Below are 18,859 nucleotides of genomic sequence, written 5' to 3'. Positions count from 1 at the left end.
TGATAACAAAAAAAACCTTTTTCATAGTGGATTTCTTGGATATACGTTTTATTTCCAAAAAAGTATTTAACACAGTGATAGATAGAAACAAAGTCATATCGCACTAGTATCTGATACTATCAGTTTTCGAGACTTTTGCTATTGGAATCAATCCACCCACTTTTAACAACCTGCAAAGAATATTGCTAAAAAATGCTGCGACCAGTGAAGGAAAGGGTTTAATATGGACTGGAATACAGTTTTAGGGAACATGTACTTCATTCAGTTCAAGTGAAATCAAAAGAAAACACAAAATGTAACAAGCCTTCACATCCAACTCAATAAGCCATAATGAAGTGACAGTGAGTCAGCATGCTTAGTGATAAAGCACTGATAATTAATGGTCTGCTCTCATGCAGGCCGAGTTAAGACCGAGATTATTATTATTACGTTTTAAATCAGATGTCATTAAAGACGACCTTTGGTTTTTCTATAATTGTAACACAGTTGGCTTCTAAAATGTAGAAAGGTCTTTGTTTCTTTCTTTTTTTAAGTAAGAAATTTGTGAATATTGAATATCGGCTTGCAAATCATCACCACACACATTTCTGATGATGTGAGACAAATATATTACTTTACTCACCACGCTCAGCACTTCCACTGCCAAACAGAACAAATACCATGCACTGAAACAGAAGTAATTTCCTGGGCGGGTTTCTGTCACAGTGTGAATACATGTTGAAAATAGGGCGGGGAGGAAAACGTGCACTTATTATTCTCTTCACTATTTGACTTGATACAAGAAAAACACATTCAATGACGGGCTCTTTGCTTTCCAACAGCACCGAATCCTAATATAGCTTTTGTTTTATGTTTTATAAACATCTGTAAAATGCAGGTGGAATGAAGCGGTTGCACAGAAAGGTTTCATATTAAAAACAAGCGTCCTTATAAAAGAATAAGATTAAAATATTTTTCTTAAACTAAGCTCTATTATCTATATGCTTGCACACTGAAAAACGAATAGAAATTATTATGTCATATGTATGATTAATATATTTGTTCATGATGTGGAAGTCTGCTCTTCGTTTTGAAGGGTGGGACCTCAATGCTCCAGCAGAGGGCAGTCTGCACAAAGGTATTTCGCTGTAGACACCCGCATTGGCTGAGAACAAAAATAAAAATGAAGATATATTGAAAGCACACGTTACCGAGAACAGGAAGGAAATACTGTATAGCCAACACAAAGCCTAATATGTCGCACTTCAGAAGGACTCACACCACGCACAGCATCTGAGCAGGGCTTGATGAGAAACAGTATAGTAAAATCACAACGTGGATATTACCCTACATATTTAGAGGTTCCTCGCTGGGGAGGGTCAAGGGACTCGAGCGGTTTCAATTCATTCAGTCTATGCTCTCCCCACCCCGCTTGTTCAAGGTTGTAATCCCGCACAGGCAAGCCTCTTAGGAAAGATGATTTTCAATCTGCAGAGCATGTGTTTCCCTTCATACAACATCATGGCCTTTCCAGTTCCTGGGGAACAGCTGTCAAATGTCCCATTTCAGCTGATTCCACTTGAGAGGAGTGCTTGTCACTGCCGCTGAGTGTTTCTATCACGTCCAATGAAAAATTATTACATCCTCTACAATCATGCTGTAGGCCATCACTCTCAGATCAGTTTAAAATTCAAGAGTTTCTATTTTTGAAAAATTAGATTCGGTGGTATGTGCATAGCTCTTTTGTAATGAAACAGGGTTTTTCTTTGCTGCTTTTAAGACAAACCCCAGGTTACCCTCTTGTGGCTGTCGTGAGGGGGGGCTAATACATTTAATCTGAAATATTGATTCTCTCTTGCAGTCACACACGATGAGGAGGACGTGCGTAAAAGGAAAAGTAAAGGCCGGCTTTGGAATACAATCACGGCCTTAACACTTTTATTAAAGAAATAGTAAAAATAGGTTGTATATTGAAAAAACGGAACAAAAAACAAAACAGAAAACTGCTAATCGCTTTTAGATGTGTACAAACGAGAGGCTAGAGTACGGTTCAGACAATGTGAGGTGGACTTCACCTAAACATAACAACAGCACCACCACCATCCATCCCCCATGCCCTCCTCATCTACCGTTGCTGTGATCTGTCGGAGCCACCATTAACGTGACAGGCTCGCAGCAGGTCCAATGACGTAAGCTGGCTGACGAGCGTCGACTCGTCGCGCTCCAATGCGCTCTCTCGGAGGGCGGGTCTTGGTCCTGCTATTCAGATTGAATCGGCCCAGTTTGTATTAGTTGGACGAGCAGAAGAACGAGACGGAGAAACGTGTAAGAGCCCTAACTGCGGATAAAAGCGTTTCTCTGCTCCATCATGGCAGCTGCGGAGTAATTTAGAGGATCCGGCCCGTCGCGCGGAATCGTGACCGACGCCCGAATCCACCGCATTTCTGAGGATGTTCCAGCTGGTAACTGCGCGAGGATGCTTCCGCTGAACGTGCTCAAACTGGGCGTCTGTTACAATGCTGAAGGCTTCTTGGTTTTTGTTTTGAACGCGGGCCAAACACAGAATCACTGCAAAGCCTGATATGGACAACTTTAACGCTCCTCTCTTCTGCCATTTCTATGACGAACATTGCGCAGTGCAGTGAAAGAGCTATATCGTTTAGTGGCTGTCGAACTGGTGCCGAATACATTACCTAATTCATCTGGGTGTTAATTCCCGGTGCAGCCCATAAACACACTACCGAGCGTGTTGGTGCACAGTCAATGTAAGGAGCTTCGTCCAGCGGTGAGAGCCACTCTCCGAGGGTACAGATGCGAGGCAAACAATATCATCAACCACTGAAGTTGACAGCGCCTTGGGAGAAGGATGCAGGCTTTGGAAGGAAGCTTAAAACATACAGGAATCATACCAAGATAATAGCACAGCCTGGGATCGTGATGAAAGTGCTACGCAGGAAGAGGATTGTGTTATTTATGGCCTATTTGTTACTGCTCGTGCTCACTATGCTTAACTTGGCTAATTATAAATGGACTAAGGAGCCGCAGCAGTGTAATCATCAGATGAGGAGCACCACTTATCAGAGCAGATCTGACATTCGCTTCCTGTACAGACCCTCGCTGGCTAAGAAGAGGCAGCTTATCTATGTGCTGACCACCTGGAGGTCAGGCTCTTCCTTTTTTGGGGAGCTGTTTAATCAAAATGCAGATGTGTTCTTCTTGTATGAGCCAATGTGGCACATCTGGCAGAAACTGTACCCCGGTGATGCCGTGTCATTGCAAGGGGCGGCCAGGGACATGCTTAGCTCCTTATACCGCTGTGATCTGTCTGTTTTCCAACTTTACAACAGCCCGGGAGGTAAGAATTTCACCTCCCTCGGACTGTTTGGGGCCACCCTCAATAAAGTGGTGTGCTCATATCCCCTCTGCTCAGCCTATAGGAAGGAGGTGGTGGGGATGGTGGATGATAAGGTGTGTAAAAAGTGTCCCCCTCAAAGCCTTAGACTGTTGGAGGAAGAGTGCCTGAAATATAGCACCATAGTCATTAAAGGGGTCCGCATATTGGATGTAAATGTGCTGGCCCCGCTCATGGAGGATCCGTCCTTGGATTTGAAGGTGATACACTTGGTTAGAGACCCACGGGCAGTAGCCAACTCCAGGATCAAATCCAGACACGGCCTGATACGGGAGAATTTACAGGTGGTCCGCAGCAGAGACCCCAAACTTCGGCGGATACCTTTCGTGGACCCCGGGCACAAAGCTAACAAGAAGGATGGCTCAGACTACCACTCCATTGGAGCCATGGAGGTGATCTGCGACCGTACCTCCAGGACTTTGAGGACTGCCTTAAATCCACCCAGCTGGCTGAAGGGGAAGTACATGGCCGTACGTTACGAAGACCTGGTCGAAAACCCAGTTAAGACCCTGAGGAGCGTCTACCGCTTTGCCAACCTCACTACCAACCATGACATTGAGATGTTTGCTTTGAACATGACCAGTGGCTCCAGTTCCTCATCTAAGCCATTTATAGTCTCCTCCAGGAATGCCACACAAGCTGCAAGTGCATGGAGAACAGTGCTCAGCATCCAACAGATCAAACAAGTGGAAGACTACTGCCACCACTCCATGTCAGTTCTAGGTTACGAGAGAGTGAGAACAGCCGGGGAGGCCAAGGACTTGAGCAAATCACTACTGACACACTCCAGACTGTGAAAACATCCTCACCACCAAAGACCATTTAATTTAATGTTAATTTTGCATAGAGTGCCATTTCCTTATTTTGTGGAAATAAAGCTTTACTTTAAGTCCATGTTCCTGGATCTACATCGGCCGCATTTGGAATGTACCGTCAGTCGAGCAATTGCAGCTCCATTGAAAAGGACCACTTCTTTTTTACCGGAACACCAGACGGGACCTTAGACCTCGACACTGCAACGTCTAAGAACAATTGACTCAAAGCTGCAACTTTCAGAGGAAAAAAAAAAAGGAAAAAGAAGCTACTGTATAATTCATGTATCTTGTTATGATGACACTTCAAAGTGGATGTTTTGGGGATATTTTTTGAATGTTCAAAAGAAAAAAAATCTGTTTTCCAGTCTTCATACTGTCTGTAAAAGTGAAACTAGTTAAAGGAAGGGTTAAAAAATCCAACTGATTAAAAAAGAAGAAAAAAAGAAGTTGACTGCTAATGTTAATATTTGAGACGTGTCAGAGACAATCACTGGATTGGATTCTTGTGCCATAGGTAGAGGTGTGATCAGAACAGCAGTAGTGCTACGGCTAGATTTTACAAAAAGGGGGATGTTTTGATTTGGGTTTTTCTTACATTTTATTATTATTATTATTTTTTGTCGTCACATCCTGACAGGATGATATCATACACTGTGGACAATGTCATAGCTCCAGATTTGGAAAAGTCTCTCTGTTGGTGTCAGCAGTCTGCTTGTTCTACCATTTCCAATGTTTACAATTGCTTGCTCTTATAAAAAAAAACACATCTGGGAATATTGCATTGAGTAAAGTTCATAGTTAACAATACAGTTTATGCATTTGTGTTGAACTCAGTTATTTTAACGCCTACTTGGGGGGGGGGGGGGGAGTGGAAGTGGTTCACAAAATTGGCTGCAGGGAACAACCTGGAAGTTAGCACACCAAAATAAGATGAAGGGTTTAATGCAGAATTGAATGATTCGGTTAAATTCAATGCAGTTTTATTTATTTAGCACCAAATCACAACAGCATTCTCCTCAAGGTGGTTTTATTGTAAGGTAAAGACCCAACAATCAAACGACCCTATATGAACAAACACTTAGAGACCGTGGGAAGGAAAAACACCTTTTAATAGGAAGAAACCTGAAGCAGAATAATAATAAATGTGCTACGTTTATTTTAATTTACAATCAGGATGTATAACAAATTTTGTCTTGAATGAATAAGCTTTATCAAAACTTTATTCAGTGCACACCTTTTGTCACTGTTTGAGAACCACTGTGCTGGAGAGGTGTCATATTTGTTGCTATTTGCTACATAACCTAAAGGTGCCCTGTGGAGGTTTCTGGCAAGCAAACTGTTTACATTCGGTGTTGCTCACCAGCATGAAGTGTGTGTGTGTGTATATATATATATCTGTCAGACAGGGTGGAAACAACTGCAAGCCACATTTGAAAAGTTATAAACCGAGTCTGTGTACTTCTCTATTGGTTTAGATTTCCTGCTTTGTTTAGGTTTTTCCTTTTTTGGCAAACTAATGCTAGTAAAGCCTGACGTAAAACAACTACTGAGTAGTACTTAAAACTCCACACGGTATCTTTAAGTGCATGGCTGAAAAACGTTAGTCACAATAGCTGGGGATATTTTAATAGCTGGGTGGAAGAAGTAATTACAGTTACTGTCAACTTCAATTCTGTTGACAACAGCACCTTAGCAAAATTTCCCATTTCAACAGTCACCTGTAAAAGTAACATCCAAACACATTCATTGTGCTAAATGTCTTTTTACACACCTGACTGTAGTTTCAGCCTTTTGCTCGGGATGCAAAAACGTCTAAAAATTGTACTTGAAAGCTCAGTGGCCGGCGACTCCCACAACAACGACAAAGGAGACTTGAGAGAAGCTTCTTCCTCCCATGCGGAAGTAGATCCTGGTGAACATTGAAATTGGATTTACGTACCGTATGGAAACTGACATGTAAAACAAAGTTTGCATCACCTTGAAATGCAAAAGAAGCTTTCTGCATCAAACGGATATGCAACAGAAGCCAACAGATTGTGTTATATAACAGTGATGTGTTGCTTCAAATATTAGCAAATAATAATAATAATGGATTGCATTTATATAGCGCTTTTCGGGGCCCTCAAAGCGCTGTACAATTCCACTATTCATTCACTGTCACATTCACACACTGGTGGAGGCAAGCTACAGTTGTAGCCACAGCTGCCCTGGGGCAGACTGACAGAAACGAGGCTGCCATATCGCGCCATCGGCCCCTCTGGCCAAATGACATAAAAACTAGCAATTGTGTTTCAGAAAGTATTTGTTTACTTTGATAGTAAGCTGCAGCTTTAAGAAACAGGCCTAATAATGGTGGAAAGCTGTTAATCATCATCTCCTGCTTGGAAAAAGCTCAGAAATTTAAATTTGAGTGCATACAAAGAGGAACGCAATGTATACTTTAACAGACACATTCCAGAGACGCGCCCATGCATTCACAACATAAAACGAAAAGCCCCCGCTTCAAGGACAATGGCTTTATTAATACACGGCGAACCATCTGCATATTCGTACAGCCTAACCTTCACAAATCGTATTTGTGCAGTAAACAACACCCCTGTTTGACTCAAGGGGGAAAAAGATGGGGCCCTGAGATTTACAGTGATGCACATAGAAAGCAGCAAAGTGCAATCTTTAATTAAAGCAGTTGGAGCGAAACTTCACATGCAAATAATCTTTTTTCCCCCCTGAAAGCTGTTAGTACTTTTAACCATTTGGATACATTCTTGCACAGCAAAGAATGCTAAGGAAGACATGGAGGGAGATGGGGTGGTGGGGGTGGTAATAAATTTAGCAGAATACATTTGAATCAGTTAAAAGGATTGCAGCAGAAAACAGTGCAATAAAAGTTTAATAAGGGGCTGGGGAAGAGCTAAGCAAAGTTGGCAAGAAAATACCATTTCAGCTGATTAAGGGAAATACTGCAGTGTTCAATCACAGAGTACAGTGATGAGTAATTCTCCCTAAAGCTTGAAACTCGGGCATTACGTAACCGTGTATCATGTAGCTGCCGTACTTATAATGAATCTGTGACTTAACATATTACCTTTATTTATTTTTATGACTGCTTTATGACAAAGGTGAAAGGCACACTTAACATTTCTATTTCAGTTTCTAACTTCCCCAGTTTGAGACAAGGAAATCATCAGCGTTGCAACAGGAAGAGCGGTGGCCTTTGTAATTGTTTTTCTCCCTTCCTGTGTGACTGTGTGTCTTTGCGTGCATTTCAGCACAGGGGGAGTGCATGACCTTTTGGGAACCATTGAAACTCTAACTCTCAGTCAGCTGTTGGCAGATATCCTGACCAGTGACCTCCATTCACTGTGGGAGGTGGGGGTTTTGACATCAGGGAGCAATAGCTGATAAGACGAGGTTAGAGCTGAGTACTGGAGCCGCTTGCCTCCCTCGGTTGAGCTGGAGCAGTGCCGAGGCCCAGATCTCCGTCCAGCAGGTCCTCTTGGTGCTCGGATGCAGAATCGCTTTCGGACGATCCCTGCTGGCTCTCCGTTTCCCCCAAATCCAGGGTGTTTTTTCCTGCTTCTATCTCACACAGCTCTTCTTCTTCATCATCCTGAATTGTGAGTGGCAAATAACTCATATGTTCCTCAATATTTCTGGCATGTTGTAAACACAGAAAAAAAGTCTTACCTCCTGCACACGGGGGCTACTGAAGACTCTGGCAAATACACCACAACACTGTGGCAGTGACTCAGTCAGCGGGGGGCCACAATGAGTCAGCATTGGCTTTAGATATCTGTGACATTGTTAAAGGACTGTTCAAAACGTGTGTACGTGTCAGTGACTGTAAACACAAGATAAGGTGAAATGGTCGGTTGTAGTCTAGCCTGTCCTCCAGCTCCACAGTCATAACAATAATAGCTAACAACACTAAAGCACATATCAGATTTTATATATATATATATATATATATATATATATATATATATATATATATATATATATATATATATATATATATATATATATATATGAAAGAATGAGTAGGACAGTAACCAGATACGGTGTTTTACCTGTGCAGGATAAAAGGTCAGGGAATTTACATGTTACTGGTGTTGCACTCCAGTAAAGCGTTAACTGGTATGGTCTGTTTCCTATTTTAGCAGCTGATGCTCGAGGGAAAGCCCAACTCTTTGTTAGAAAGAAGTGGTTAAAGTGAATCCCTGCAGTTTATCATAAACATAATCACTGAGCGTGTGACTGCAAATTGTTTTAGATCTAAGCCATCAGACTCCCAGTTGTTTATATATGAAGACAGAAATGAGAGATGCAAATCTAAAAGTGTAATAAATCATAGTCCCCTTGTGCTCAAAGCAATAAAAAAAACATTATGAAAGTGTATTATTTCCCTTATGAGGTCACTGTCAGCTTACTGGCATTCAGTGCAGTTGGCCTTCCGTTTTGAAGATGGCACACTGCAGAGAGCTGGGATATTAGTCATTCAAGCTTTAGGTACTTGAGCTATTTTTGTTCCAGATTCTTAAGCTGTTAGCATATTTAATATACATAGCTTTTGTCAGCTGAGTTGTTGTCTTAAGGAATAAAAGCTCCCATGCAACACAGAGAGATTTTCCAGGAGGGGATGTTGCATGAGAGCCAAAATCGAGATAAAAATAATTTGCTCAAGAAAAAAAAAAAGGAAAGGTAGCAAATGGGTCGTTATCTAGTTTCAGCAAACTGGGTCAGCCTTGCATTTGATTGAAACTAGAGGCAAGGTCACGAATGCCTTATAAATGTGATAAAGTGCAGATATGTGCATTTTGATTTTCGATCAGCGTTGAGAGGAGATGGTGGAAGCGAAGTGGTGCAGGTGGCAGGTGGTTACTAAACAATAACAGTGGCATATTTATAAGCTCTGGTCTGAAAAGTGGAGGTGAGTATGTTTGTGACATTTCGGAGCCCCCTGCTAGCATCTAATTTATAATCACCTTTCTGCAAGGGGTCATACTTTCCTCAATTTTTGCTTTGGAGGGGAAAAAAAACAACAAAAAAAACGGACAAATTCCTATTTTACCAGTGCCATCAGTGTCAACCTTTGTACCTCACTGCCTTTTATGAGTAATGTGGGACTAATGTGGCACACAAGTGCACAGTCCTCTGGCATGCGTACAAAAGAACAAGGGTAAGTGGAAAATAATCTAATATGGAAATTGGTACCAGCTCTCACCATTCGGGTTCTGTTGTTGAAAATGTGCAAGAGGTTGGAATTATAAGCACCATTCTGGCAGCTAACAGGATTTATTCATAAAATGTCTCAAATGAGAAACAAGGGGAAAAGGGGGGAGGGGTCTAAGGAGGGAGAAAAGGAGAGAATAATGTCTTCCTTGGGATGTGCCTGAGTGAGTTGTCTTCCTGTTGGCACTGCGTCCTCCTGTTCCATGCTGGCATGATACTCGACAGTGATGGTAATTATAACTGCTGGTTCTGCTTTCTGCTACACAATGGTGTCAGATTATATGTGTGTGCGTGTGTGTGTGTGTGTGTGTGTGAAAAGATGCTGAGTAGTTATGTGGGGGTAGAAGACCAACTGCTGCTTCAGCCACCATCACAGCAAGCACAAGTCCCACGCTGCACAACCCGCAGGTAACCTTTTACTGACCTTTCATGAGTTAGGGCAAGTATTAGAGTTATAATACATGTGATCAGCTACTAGAGTTCAGAAACTACAAAGCAGGTTAGTGTGGTTTGGTTAAACGCTTGCTGCTTTTCAGGGGCTTCATGAAATCTTTTCATGCTATGTTTGCCAGGAAACCAACACAGATTTCAGCAAGTCATTCTAAGAAATGGTCTAGAACATAGCACGCAAAACGTCTCCAACAACAACACACTGTTTTTATCTAACGTAAGTTACTTATGCTATTTAAGAAATTGGTTGTAAATAGCCTGTTTATAACTTGTGTGACAAACTTTCCCATTGTTTTATCAGTATTTTAACATTTAAGCAAACGCTGTAGTCGGAAATGTCCAATACAAGCGCTGTTACAGGCAGCCTTAATGATTACACATGAAATGCGAATCAATTAATAAACAAAAACGTCCAGTGGTACAACTAGTGAGGAAACAAGAAAACAGACAGAAGTTGCAGTTACCCTAACTCATCACACTCTCAACACCAATGCACAGTATTCTGATAAAACTTTGTAGGGGTGAAGAGTGGGGTCCAGTTAACAATCCATTAAAATTTCATGTACATCCATTTCATGTACATCCACCAAGTACTTCAAAGCCCACTTATTTATTTATTTATTCATTCATTCATTCATAGGTAGAAAAATGACAAAAAGGCTTATAAATTAGGAAGTATCTCACAAGTGTGGTGTGTACTGTCGACATAGAAATACTGTATAAAAATGTAAAATATCATGTCACATTTAACCTCTGACCTCAATCTGAATTCCAAAGTGATGATAATGTTATATAGAGCTATTTAAAACTATGTTTCTTACCACCATTGTTTGCATTGAGAACATATAGGCATATAGGGAATTCAATATGTGTATTACTTTGGACCTCTGACCTCTTCTTCAAGGTCAAATAGGGTCAAGCTGTCATGAAAAGTTTTTTATTTTTGTTTTATCTTTAAAGAAAATATTGTCAAGAGAAAGAGGATGAGCTGCCTTGGCAGTTTGTGCTTTGTGTTTTTTCTTTTTAAACTGAGTTGATAACATATCCCTAAGTTTATCTGTCAGTGACTCATCCAACCTGGAAGAGATAACTTTGTTAGACAGCAGCATCTACAACAGAGAGTACAAAAGCACACAGGAGTGTGAAACGTCAAAATATACCTTACTGACAGTACAATTACTGTACATTTGTAGCTCAGAGGACTGAGTTGAATTGGCCTCCTTCATTAAAGGCCATGAGATGCATGGCCTTTTGTTAGCCCCTTCCACTGATACACCCACTGTTCTCAGTACTGCTTATTCTCCTAAAGACATGGGAATTTCCATGATTGCAGACTTTGATTGCATTGAATAATGAATATGTATACACTTCTTACATAACATCAAAATGTAAGGAGGAGATATTTACAGTGGGTGCCACTATGCTCTACTTGGTGCTTCTTTGTTGTATGGTATTGTTTAGCCTTGTAAAGCTAAAAATATGGGTAACACGCCTAGACTTGATTTTCAAGCCACAGAACACCCATGTAATTAACGGCATTGTACTTCTTTAACACGGGAGAAGACATGGGTGGCTTCTGGGATTCCAGATCCAAAACAAAAACGTGGTTGCTGGGCTAACGCCACAGTATGCAAACCAATTCAGCTGGAAAGATCAAACAGGCTTTGATGTCCCCCAGAATGAGTGCTTGTCCTTATGAACCCTAAAGCCAGGCTGACGGGGAAACAGTTAAGGAAGCAGCAGTGTGCCTCAATGATGCAGATGGTGAGCCAAGTTGAGGCTCAATTACCTGGCAGCAGGATTCCGGCTGAGGCTCCTCTCACCTGGTCCACTTCAAAGCACCTTCAGAATATGTTTTTCCTCCTCATCAATAGGATACATTGGTCGGGCCTTTCATCCTGCTTCTCTCATCTCCTCTTTTCTCGCCCGCTGTCATATTTGCATGCTTTACATGATTCCAAAAACCCATGATATATACACGAGGTCTGGTAAAAACACACAGTCTGTTAAAATGTGCAAGTTAACCCAATATTATAAGCTTTAAATATAGCCATGGCAGGAGTACAGTTCGTGCTGTTTTTTGGCTTTTAATCGTGTGTTGCAACCAGCAGACATATCATACAAATGTTAGCATGCTAGCACATGTAGGGACTGGCTAGCTGGCTCTTTAAAAATAGTGAAGAACAGTCTGTCTGTCACAAGGCTACTGGTGAAGCTATTGCATAAGACAGAGACAGTAGATTACTATTATTTAAAATTTGGTCAGTGAATATAATTCTTTATCAAATTAACCCACTGCTCATTCTCAAGTCAATATTTAACATCTAAATATGTCTTAAACATTTAAATGGAAGCTGCAAAACTAGAAAGAAGAAACCGTTTCACGTAAACAAAACGGAAATATGTCCTAATCAGATCAGAGAATTTCTCAGTACACTCAACCACATCCACCTTGCTTGTGTTTTGTGGTTTAGTAGCCTGAACGCTACATGTATTTGAATTTAATGACAACCTTTACAAACTTTATGGTTTCTAATCTGTCTGAAATATAAACCAATACTGCCTGTTAAAAACAGTTCTCAGAGTAAAATATGTCACAATGAACTCCTTTGAAATGATTTTCCAAGACTAAAACTTAAGACAGACTTATTGAAATGTTAGCAAAAATGACCCCATTTACACTTGTTTACATGAAATGAATTTAGTCAGAGCTCAACCAGTAAAGGAATTTTAAGACCAATACTTGAGGGTTTAAACATCTGCTAAATGTGTGCTGCTGCGAAATTGCATAATTTTTTCAAAATCTGCTGAGCAATCTATGCAAGACCGACAGACAACATGGCTGAAGGGTGTTTCTCGCATCTCTTCTTTAGTTTTTAAATTTTTGTTTATCAGATAAAAAAAAAGATATGTAATATCATAATATTGATATTACATACTTATACATAAAAATATTGCTGTAATATCAGCAACATTTGATAGATCAGTCAGGACTTCCTACATTGTTAATGTTATCAGTGGCATATGCACAAAGTTTGAGCTCTCTTTTTGGTGATTGAAATTCTAGCATTAGCTCTTTTTCCATAGACTGCAGTATTATATTAATGTGCCTTGCTAACAAAACCTGTTAGCATTAGCTGATAACTTAGCACTCTATCCCCTTATCCAAAAATGATCAGTTTTTCAAAAAAACCCTGGGCAGTATAAAATAATTATTCCCTCTATTATCGTGAGGGTTACGTTCCAGGACCCCTGTGATAGGTGAAAAAGCATCAATTAGAAAGCATGCTTATTTTATTATTTTATGTACATCCAAAGGCAGGTGGTGCAGGGTGTTTTACATATAAAGCACCTTAAATGTGAGAATAATGCCTTGATCCATCGGCTGGATCAGCGATGTGGTGTTTGGTGGTAAGAATTTAATTTGTACACCTTCAAACGACAGGTCCCTTTTATTTCAATTTAATATTCTTTTAATATAAGTTTAAATAAATATGTGATATTTTCATTTCAATTGTTAGAAAACGGTTATTTTACTGCAAAAATAATTACTAATTTTAGGCCATACATAGTTAAACATGTTTGTTTAATCTAATCTCAGGGTGTAGCTTGTTACTGTTAGCCAATATACAGTTTTACAGTCAGATCTACCCTCTCTCGTCGTATCTGGTTTCAGAACTACACATACCAGCTCTCACTGTTCATGAGTAACATATTTAATACCTCACAGTCTCAGGCTACTGTTTCAATGTGTCTCAAGACGTAACAAGAACACAGACTACACACACACTTTATACTACTTATTTTAATAGTTATGAGCGGACCATGACTTTTCAGGAAAGGAGGGACACAGGGACCTTCCTTTCCTTTTTGATCTCTTTCTGTGAGATCAGTAAAGAAGAGACAAACTTTTGAGAAACATTTATTTCATATTCTTAGATATCCCTATAAAATTTAAATAGATAATTATATAACCCTTTTGAGTGTTTAGGAGTTACTTATGTTATTTATAACTCTTCCTGCTTTAATGTAAGTTACATCAAAGAGAAGAAGGGAAAAAACTCTGTATTAAACTATCAGTCATGTTTGAACACACTCACCCATTCATTGTCATGGGTGCCGGTATAAAAAAATGTATTTAAATATATTTTGCATGCTGCCAAAATAATATTAACCTTGTAGCCTGATTTGTTTCATTATCAAAGGTCAGCTACGTAGCCGGGATAATGCCATTTCTGCACTCTCATTCAATTAAAAAGCACAACCCCCCCCAAAAAACAAACAAAACCTCAATTACGCATTAAATGACTATTCTTAATGATGATGCCATCAATCCAACATTGCACTGTTTTGCAGAAGAGATAAAGCCCATAAAGTAAGATGATGTGCTCCTTACCAAGCACCAGGTCATGAAGTCATTAGGGAGCAAAATTCAATTAGCTTAAACTTAATGCAATCCTCGTGAAATCTTCCTGCAAAGAGTACAACTGTTTTCCTTCTCCAACTACACTCTCTGCTTACAAGACCATCTTAACACGTTGTTAACACCAACAGAGGCGGCAATAGTTAAGCACTTTGGGAAATAACACATACTATTGTGCAGTTGGGGAGGGAAGTTCAACACCATTCCCACAGAATAAGTTTGCAGCTAGTAAACCCTTAACTTTGTTTAGAATAAAGACTGACAGAGAAGCAAACTGTTTGCTTTGGAAATGAACTTTAGAGGTCCTGGCCAGATTTTGTTATCCTCAGACAGTCACTATAGCTGACTGGCCCTTTATTTATTGTTGCTACAGACAAGAACATCAACCTTTACCAAATGCAAATATATATATTTTCCAGATTGTTGCAAAATAAAATAAAGGTGAACAATGGAGTAAATTTCTGAATGCAACCTGTGAATTTATCTAATAACGGCAAAGGAATGTACAAAATGTATTCTTGCACGGAGCAAAGACTGTGGAGTTTTGGTCCACAGAAATGAATTATAAATAATTTAAATATTAGATTTTAGATATAATATAATATTTGCTGCTTTTCTATCTGGAAAAGGAGTGCATTGTTGGAGTACTCTTTTAATAGTCACGATATTCATAAGACGTGATTGCTGAGAACTGTCACATGAGAGAAGTCACATGGATAATCGTGTTTCAAAGTTGACTTGAAAATAAGGAGCCTCTTAGATAAATGCATCCTAAAGAATCGTTTATATCAGGGAAACTACAATGAGAGCATGTGTGCAAATGGTCCTAATATAGCTGCACAAAGGAGGTCATACACAGTGTATGTTTGCTAGCAGGCCACACACGTTCTTTCTGAACTTTCTGTTTGTCCTGATAGATAAGGGTCTTTCTTCAAAGTCTATGTAATGAAGCACTATTTTTTTCTGATACTCACAGAACAGTAGGGCTCCACAGAGCGCTGCGTTAATTATTGTGAGTGCAAGCAGATGTGAGAGTGCTTTGGAGAAAAAAGCAGTGAAAGGATACTTGTAGTCGAGAGAGTGCCACAGGCCCTGTGTTGTGTCTAGCCTCTCTGTAGCAATCTGTAAACCAGAAGAGAACCAATGTTACTCGCCGACAAACAAAGCCCGTCTGCCGTGGGCTGTATACGGTGCTTGATGGAAATGCCGAAAACCTGCACCTGTGCATGGTCAGCAGGGCCATATCACATGACCACAGCTTGAACAAGAGGGTCAGACCTAATAAAGGGAAAATCCTATTCCCAAAAACTGAACTACCAATAGAGATCCCTCCTCATTACAGTAAGAACAACTGCTCTGGTCTTGCATGCATTCAACTGTTTCCATAAAAAAAGAAATAAAAAAGCTCGTCTCCCCACTGGGATCCTCCTCCAGCTTTACTTGGCCACACTATCTATTTGGCCGCTTGATACCAGAGAGATGCCCAGACCTTGTCCCATTCATAGCGTGCAGATAATCGTCGGTTCAAATAAGAGAGTGAATGGCGAGCTGCTGGGAAGCAGCAATGGCAGGGTGGGTGTATGCACAACAAAAGGCCACACTCAGAGGGCCTCTGTTGTGCTCTGTTCTGGATATTGCGCAGACCATCACTCAAAGCGAAAGCGAAACTGCATTTCCTCTTGAAGTGTTCTTCACTTTAATGCCATGTGGTCTTAAAATAAACAGCAGACCCAAGATTAAAGGCTGGACGCCCATTATGTGTCAGTAGGAGAGGATGGAAGGATATGCTGCAAGTACAATATTTGCAGAAATTATACATATTAGTAAATCCCTATAATGTACAGTTCTCAATATTTAAATAAGAAATAGTGTGAAAGAAGAATGTGTTGACCACAAAACCGCTCGAAGTTTTATAGTCATGTGACTGCCCTCTCTCACATGTTCAGCGAAGCTTGCTGCTTCCAGTGCGACACAATGCGTATGTAGGCAGAATCACTTCTTGTAACACAGTGAAATGTAAGTGACTGTGTGACAGTCAATATTAGAAGCTGTTGGGCCAATACTTGTTTTTTTTGGTGTTGAGCATATTCTTGGAAGCATTATTTTCTTAAGCTTAATGTGCACTCTTTCTAACTAGAGTAGCCCCCTGAAACAAATCAGATACATTCGTAAACAGACTGCAATGATGTTCAAGCTTCAGCATGTTAAAGCACACGGAATGACAATTAACTTGCCGTAACCCATCGATAAACAGTGGCACTAATATACAATCTTCTAAATGGGATTGGAGAAGCGATGCCTGCACATCAATGCAAATTGTGCTGAGAAGGATTTAGAAAGCACCGATTAAAAAAAGGATCAATTTGGAATATTTAGCCGAATCCAGTTATTTGACAGTCACATAATATGTGGTGCATAAAGAAGGAAGCTGATAAACATTTCTATTAAAAAAGGCAAAATTTGATCCCAGAAAGAAAAACAAGAGGATGAATAAATATAGTGAATTTAGAAAAAAGATTTATCTATAGTAGAAACAACTGCGCTTACCTCAAAAATGCGGTCCTCCTGGTTTTCATCTGGATCCACCCCCACTCTAGAGTGAATTAAAATAGAAGTACAGTGAAATCCTGACTCACTGTGCAATAATAATAAGAATTTCCAATAAGAAGAAGAATTCTCAGATGCTTTTGCTCTATAAGAATAGAACAAAGGTATTGGAGAAAATCTCCAATCCCGTTTGAATAGTCTAATGCTGCATGCAGCTTAGCAGGGAAGGTGACAGTCAGTCCCGTAACACGGTTTAGTTCTGAACATGACCTTTCAAACAGTTTCATCAAAATCAGCCTCATCTTCCACATCACACTGGGAAAATGTCAGCTGGGTAAACCTTTGATAAATGACAAACAGCGACGCAATTATGCTCGATATCATGCGCGGCTGCTGTTATTATCCTGTCAAGGTGTGTGGACCCCACTTTGCTGCGACAGGGCAGGGAGGAGAGGCCGACTGGCTGCTTGTTCACTCTGAGCTGAAATACAGTGACTCAACAACAGCCCGACACAGTCCCCATGAGCCACTTCGTCTCACAATGAGAGTGTTATTTCAGAGTGTGCGTGCATTTGCTGCTTTTAAGCCTAAAACTGTCAGACTTTCTTAAAGCCAAATGGTGAAAATCTTGATATAACAACCTACCACCTGCAATCATCTACATATATACGACTGCACAAAACAGTGCACCAGCAGCACCATCAGTAGACTGGGGGCTTAAAGAGATGCAGGGAGGGAGATGGCTGTCGATTCTTGTTCCTTCAGGTCAGCAGTTAACTCTAATAGCCTGGCATTACTGCTCGGGACATTTTGAAATAGCCTTCTGTGCATTTGTGTGTGTATGTGTGCTTTTGCTTTTTTTTTTAGTGTGCTATACTAAAGCCTTTTACTAAGAATGCAGTGCAATAACACAAAAGACAGGAGATTCTCATCAGAGCATTACAGCTCTGCGAATGGTTGTACAGATTGTGTCTTGGCAGCCGTTCTTCCATAATCCATCTCTTTGTCAATGTTTGTCTTGACTGTGCTTCAGTTTCTCCCTCTCAGATGACTGCTCATCTTGTTTTTGCTTCTCGAATTTCAGCTTAGTCTTTGTATTTTCTACAGTGCAGTGGAGGCTGCTTTGTGCCTCAGTGTGACACAGATGCTGTGGTTTGAAACTGTCATAAAGAAAAATCTGGACGTGAATGTATTTGTTGTCTCACCTGATATACGCTGGTAGCATATCCTATTACAGAGTTTTCTCTCTTTGTCACCTAATAAATCTAAAGGGTCTAATATAACGATAACCTGAGTAAACACAACGTGCAATTTTTAAATGATGATTTCATTTGTCGAGAGAAAGAAACTATCCAAACCTACTTGACCCTATGTGAAAAAAAATAATTGTCCCCTAAATCTAATAACTGGTTATGTTGCTCTTGGCAGCAAGAACTACAATCAAGCATTTGTGATAACTGGCAATGAGTTTTTCACATCACTGTAAAGGAATTTTTGGCCCACTCTTCTTTGCAGAATTGTTTTAATTTGGAGAGTTTTTCGAGCATGAACGGCTTGTTAAGTTCATGCCCAAGCACCTCGATCTGATTTAAATCTTGACTTTATCTATGCCACTCCAAAACCCTTTGAATCCATTCAGAGGTGGACTTGCTGGTGCGTTTCCCAACATTGTCCTGCTGCAAGTGCGCTTGAGCTTCAGGGCACAAACTGATGGCTGGACTCTCCTTCAGGAGTTGCTGGTAGAGAGCTGAATTCGTGGTTGCATCAGTCATACCAACTTGTTCATGTACTGACGCAACAAAGCAGCCCCAAACCATCACACTACCGCTACCATGTTTAACTGTTGGCTTGATGTTGTTTTTATGAAATGTTGTGCTAGTTTTACAGCAGATGTAAAGGGAGTCAAGTTTCTCACCAGTCCACGGAATATTTTTTAAAAAGTCCTTAACTAAGGAAAGTGAGGCTTGCATTTCTTTAGATGCTGTTCTGGGTTCTTTTGTG

General features: G+C 40.3%; 1 protein-coding gene and 1 pseudogene across 2 annotated transcripts in view; one reads left to right on the top strand and one right to left on the bottom strand.

Moving 5' to 3' along the window:
• Positions 1 to 2,218: 2,218 nt before the first annotated feature.
• chst2b (carbohydrate (N-acetylglucosamine-6-O) sulfotransferase 2b) lies at positions 2,219 to 5,180 on the top strand. The gene has a single exon (XM_085418837.1). It carries the CDS (start codon positions 2,791 to 2,793, stop codon positions 4,186 to 4,188), a length of 1,398 nt encoding a protein of 465 aa, XP_085274963.1. The 5' UTR covers positions 2,219 to 2,790; the 3' UTR covers positions 4,189 to 5,180.
• A 619-nt stretch (positions 5,181 to 5,799) lies between these two features.
• The window catches only part of LOC146662298 (sodium/hydrogen exchanger 9-like), a 67,096-nt pseudogene continuing 54,036 nt past the window's right edge, over positions 5,800 to 18,859 (bottom strand). Inside the window, exons 13-16 of the transcript XR_014913338.1 lie at positions 16,859 to 16,904; positions 15,378 to 15,433; positions 7,894 to 7,999; positions 5,800 to 7,816 (exon numbers count right to left, since the gene is read on the bottom strand). The product of XR_014913338.1 is annotated as a sodium/hydrogen exchanger 9-like (transcript). The remainder of the gene's footprint in view (positions 7,817 to 7,893; positions 8,000 to 15,377; positions 15,434 to 16,858; positions 16,905 to 18,859) is intronic.

The sequence above is a fragment of the Rhamphochromis longiceps genome, linkage group LG9 (genome assembly GCF_057381845.1).
Source record: "Rhamphochromis longiceps isolate RC_006_pf linkage group LG9, R_longiceps_female_GT1.1, whole genome shotgun sequence".
In the NCBI taxonomy this organism is placed as follows: domain Eukaryota; kingdom Metazoa; phylum Chordata; class Actinopteri; order Cichliformes; family Cichlidae; genus Rhamphochromis; species Rhamphochromis longiceps.
The sequence above is the reverse complement of the archived record's forward strand: the minus strand, read 5'-3'. Positions and strand labels throughout refer to the sequence as shown.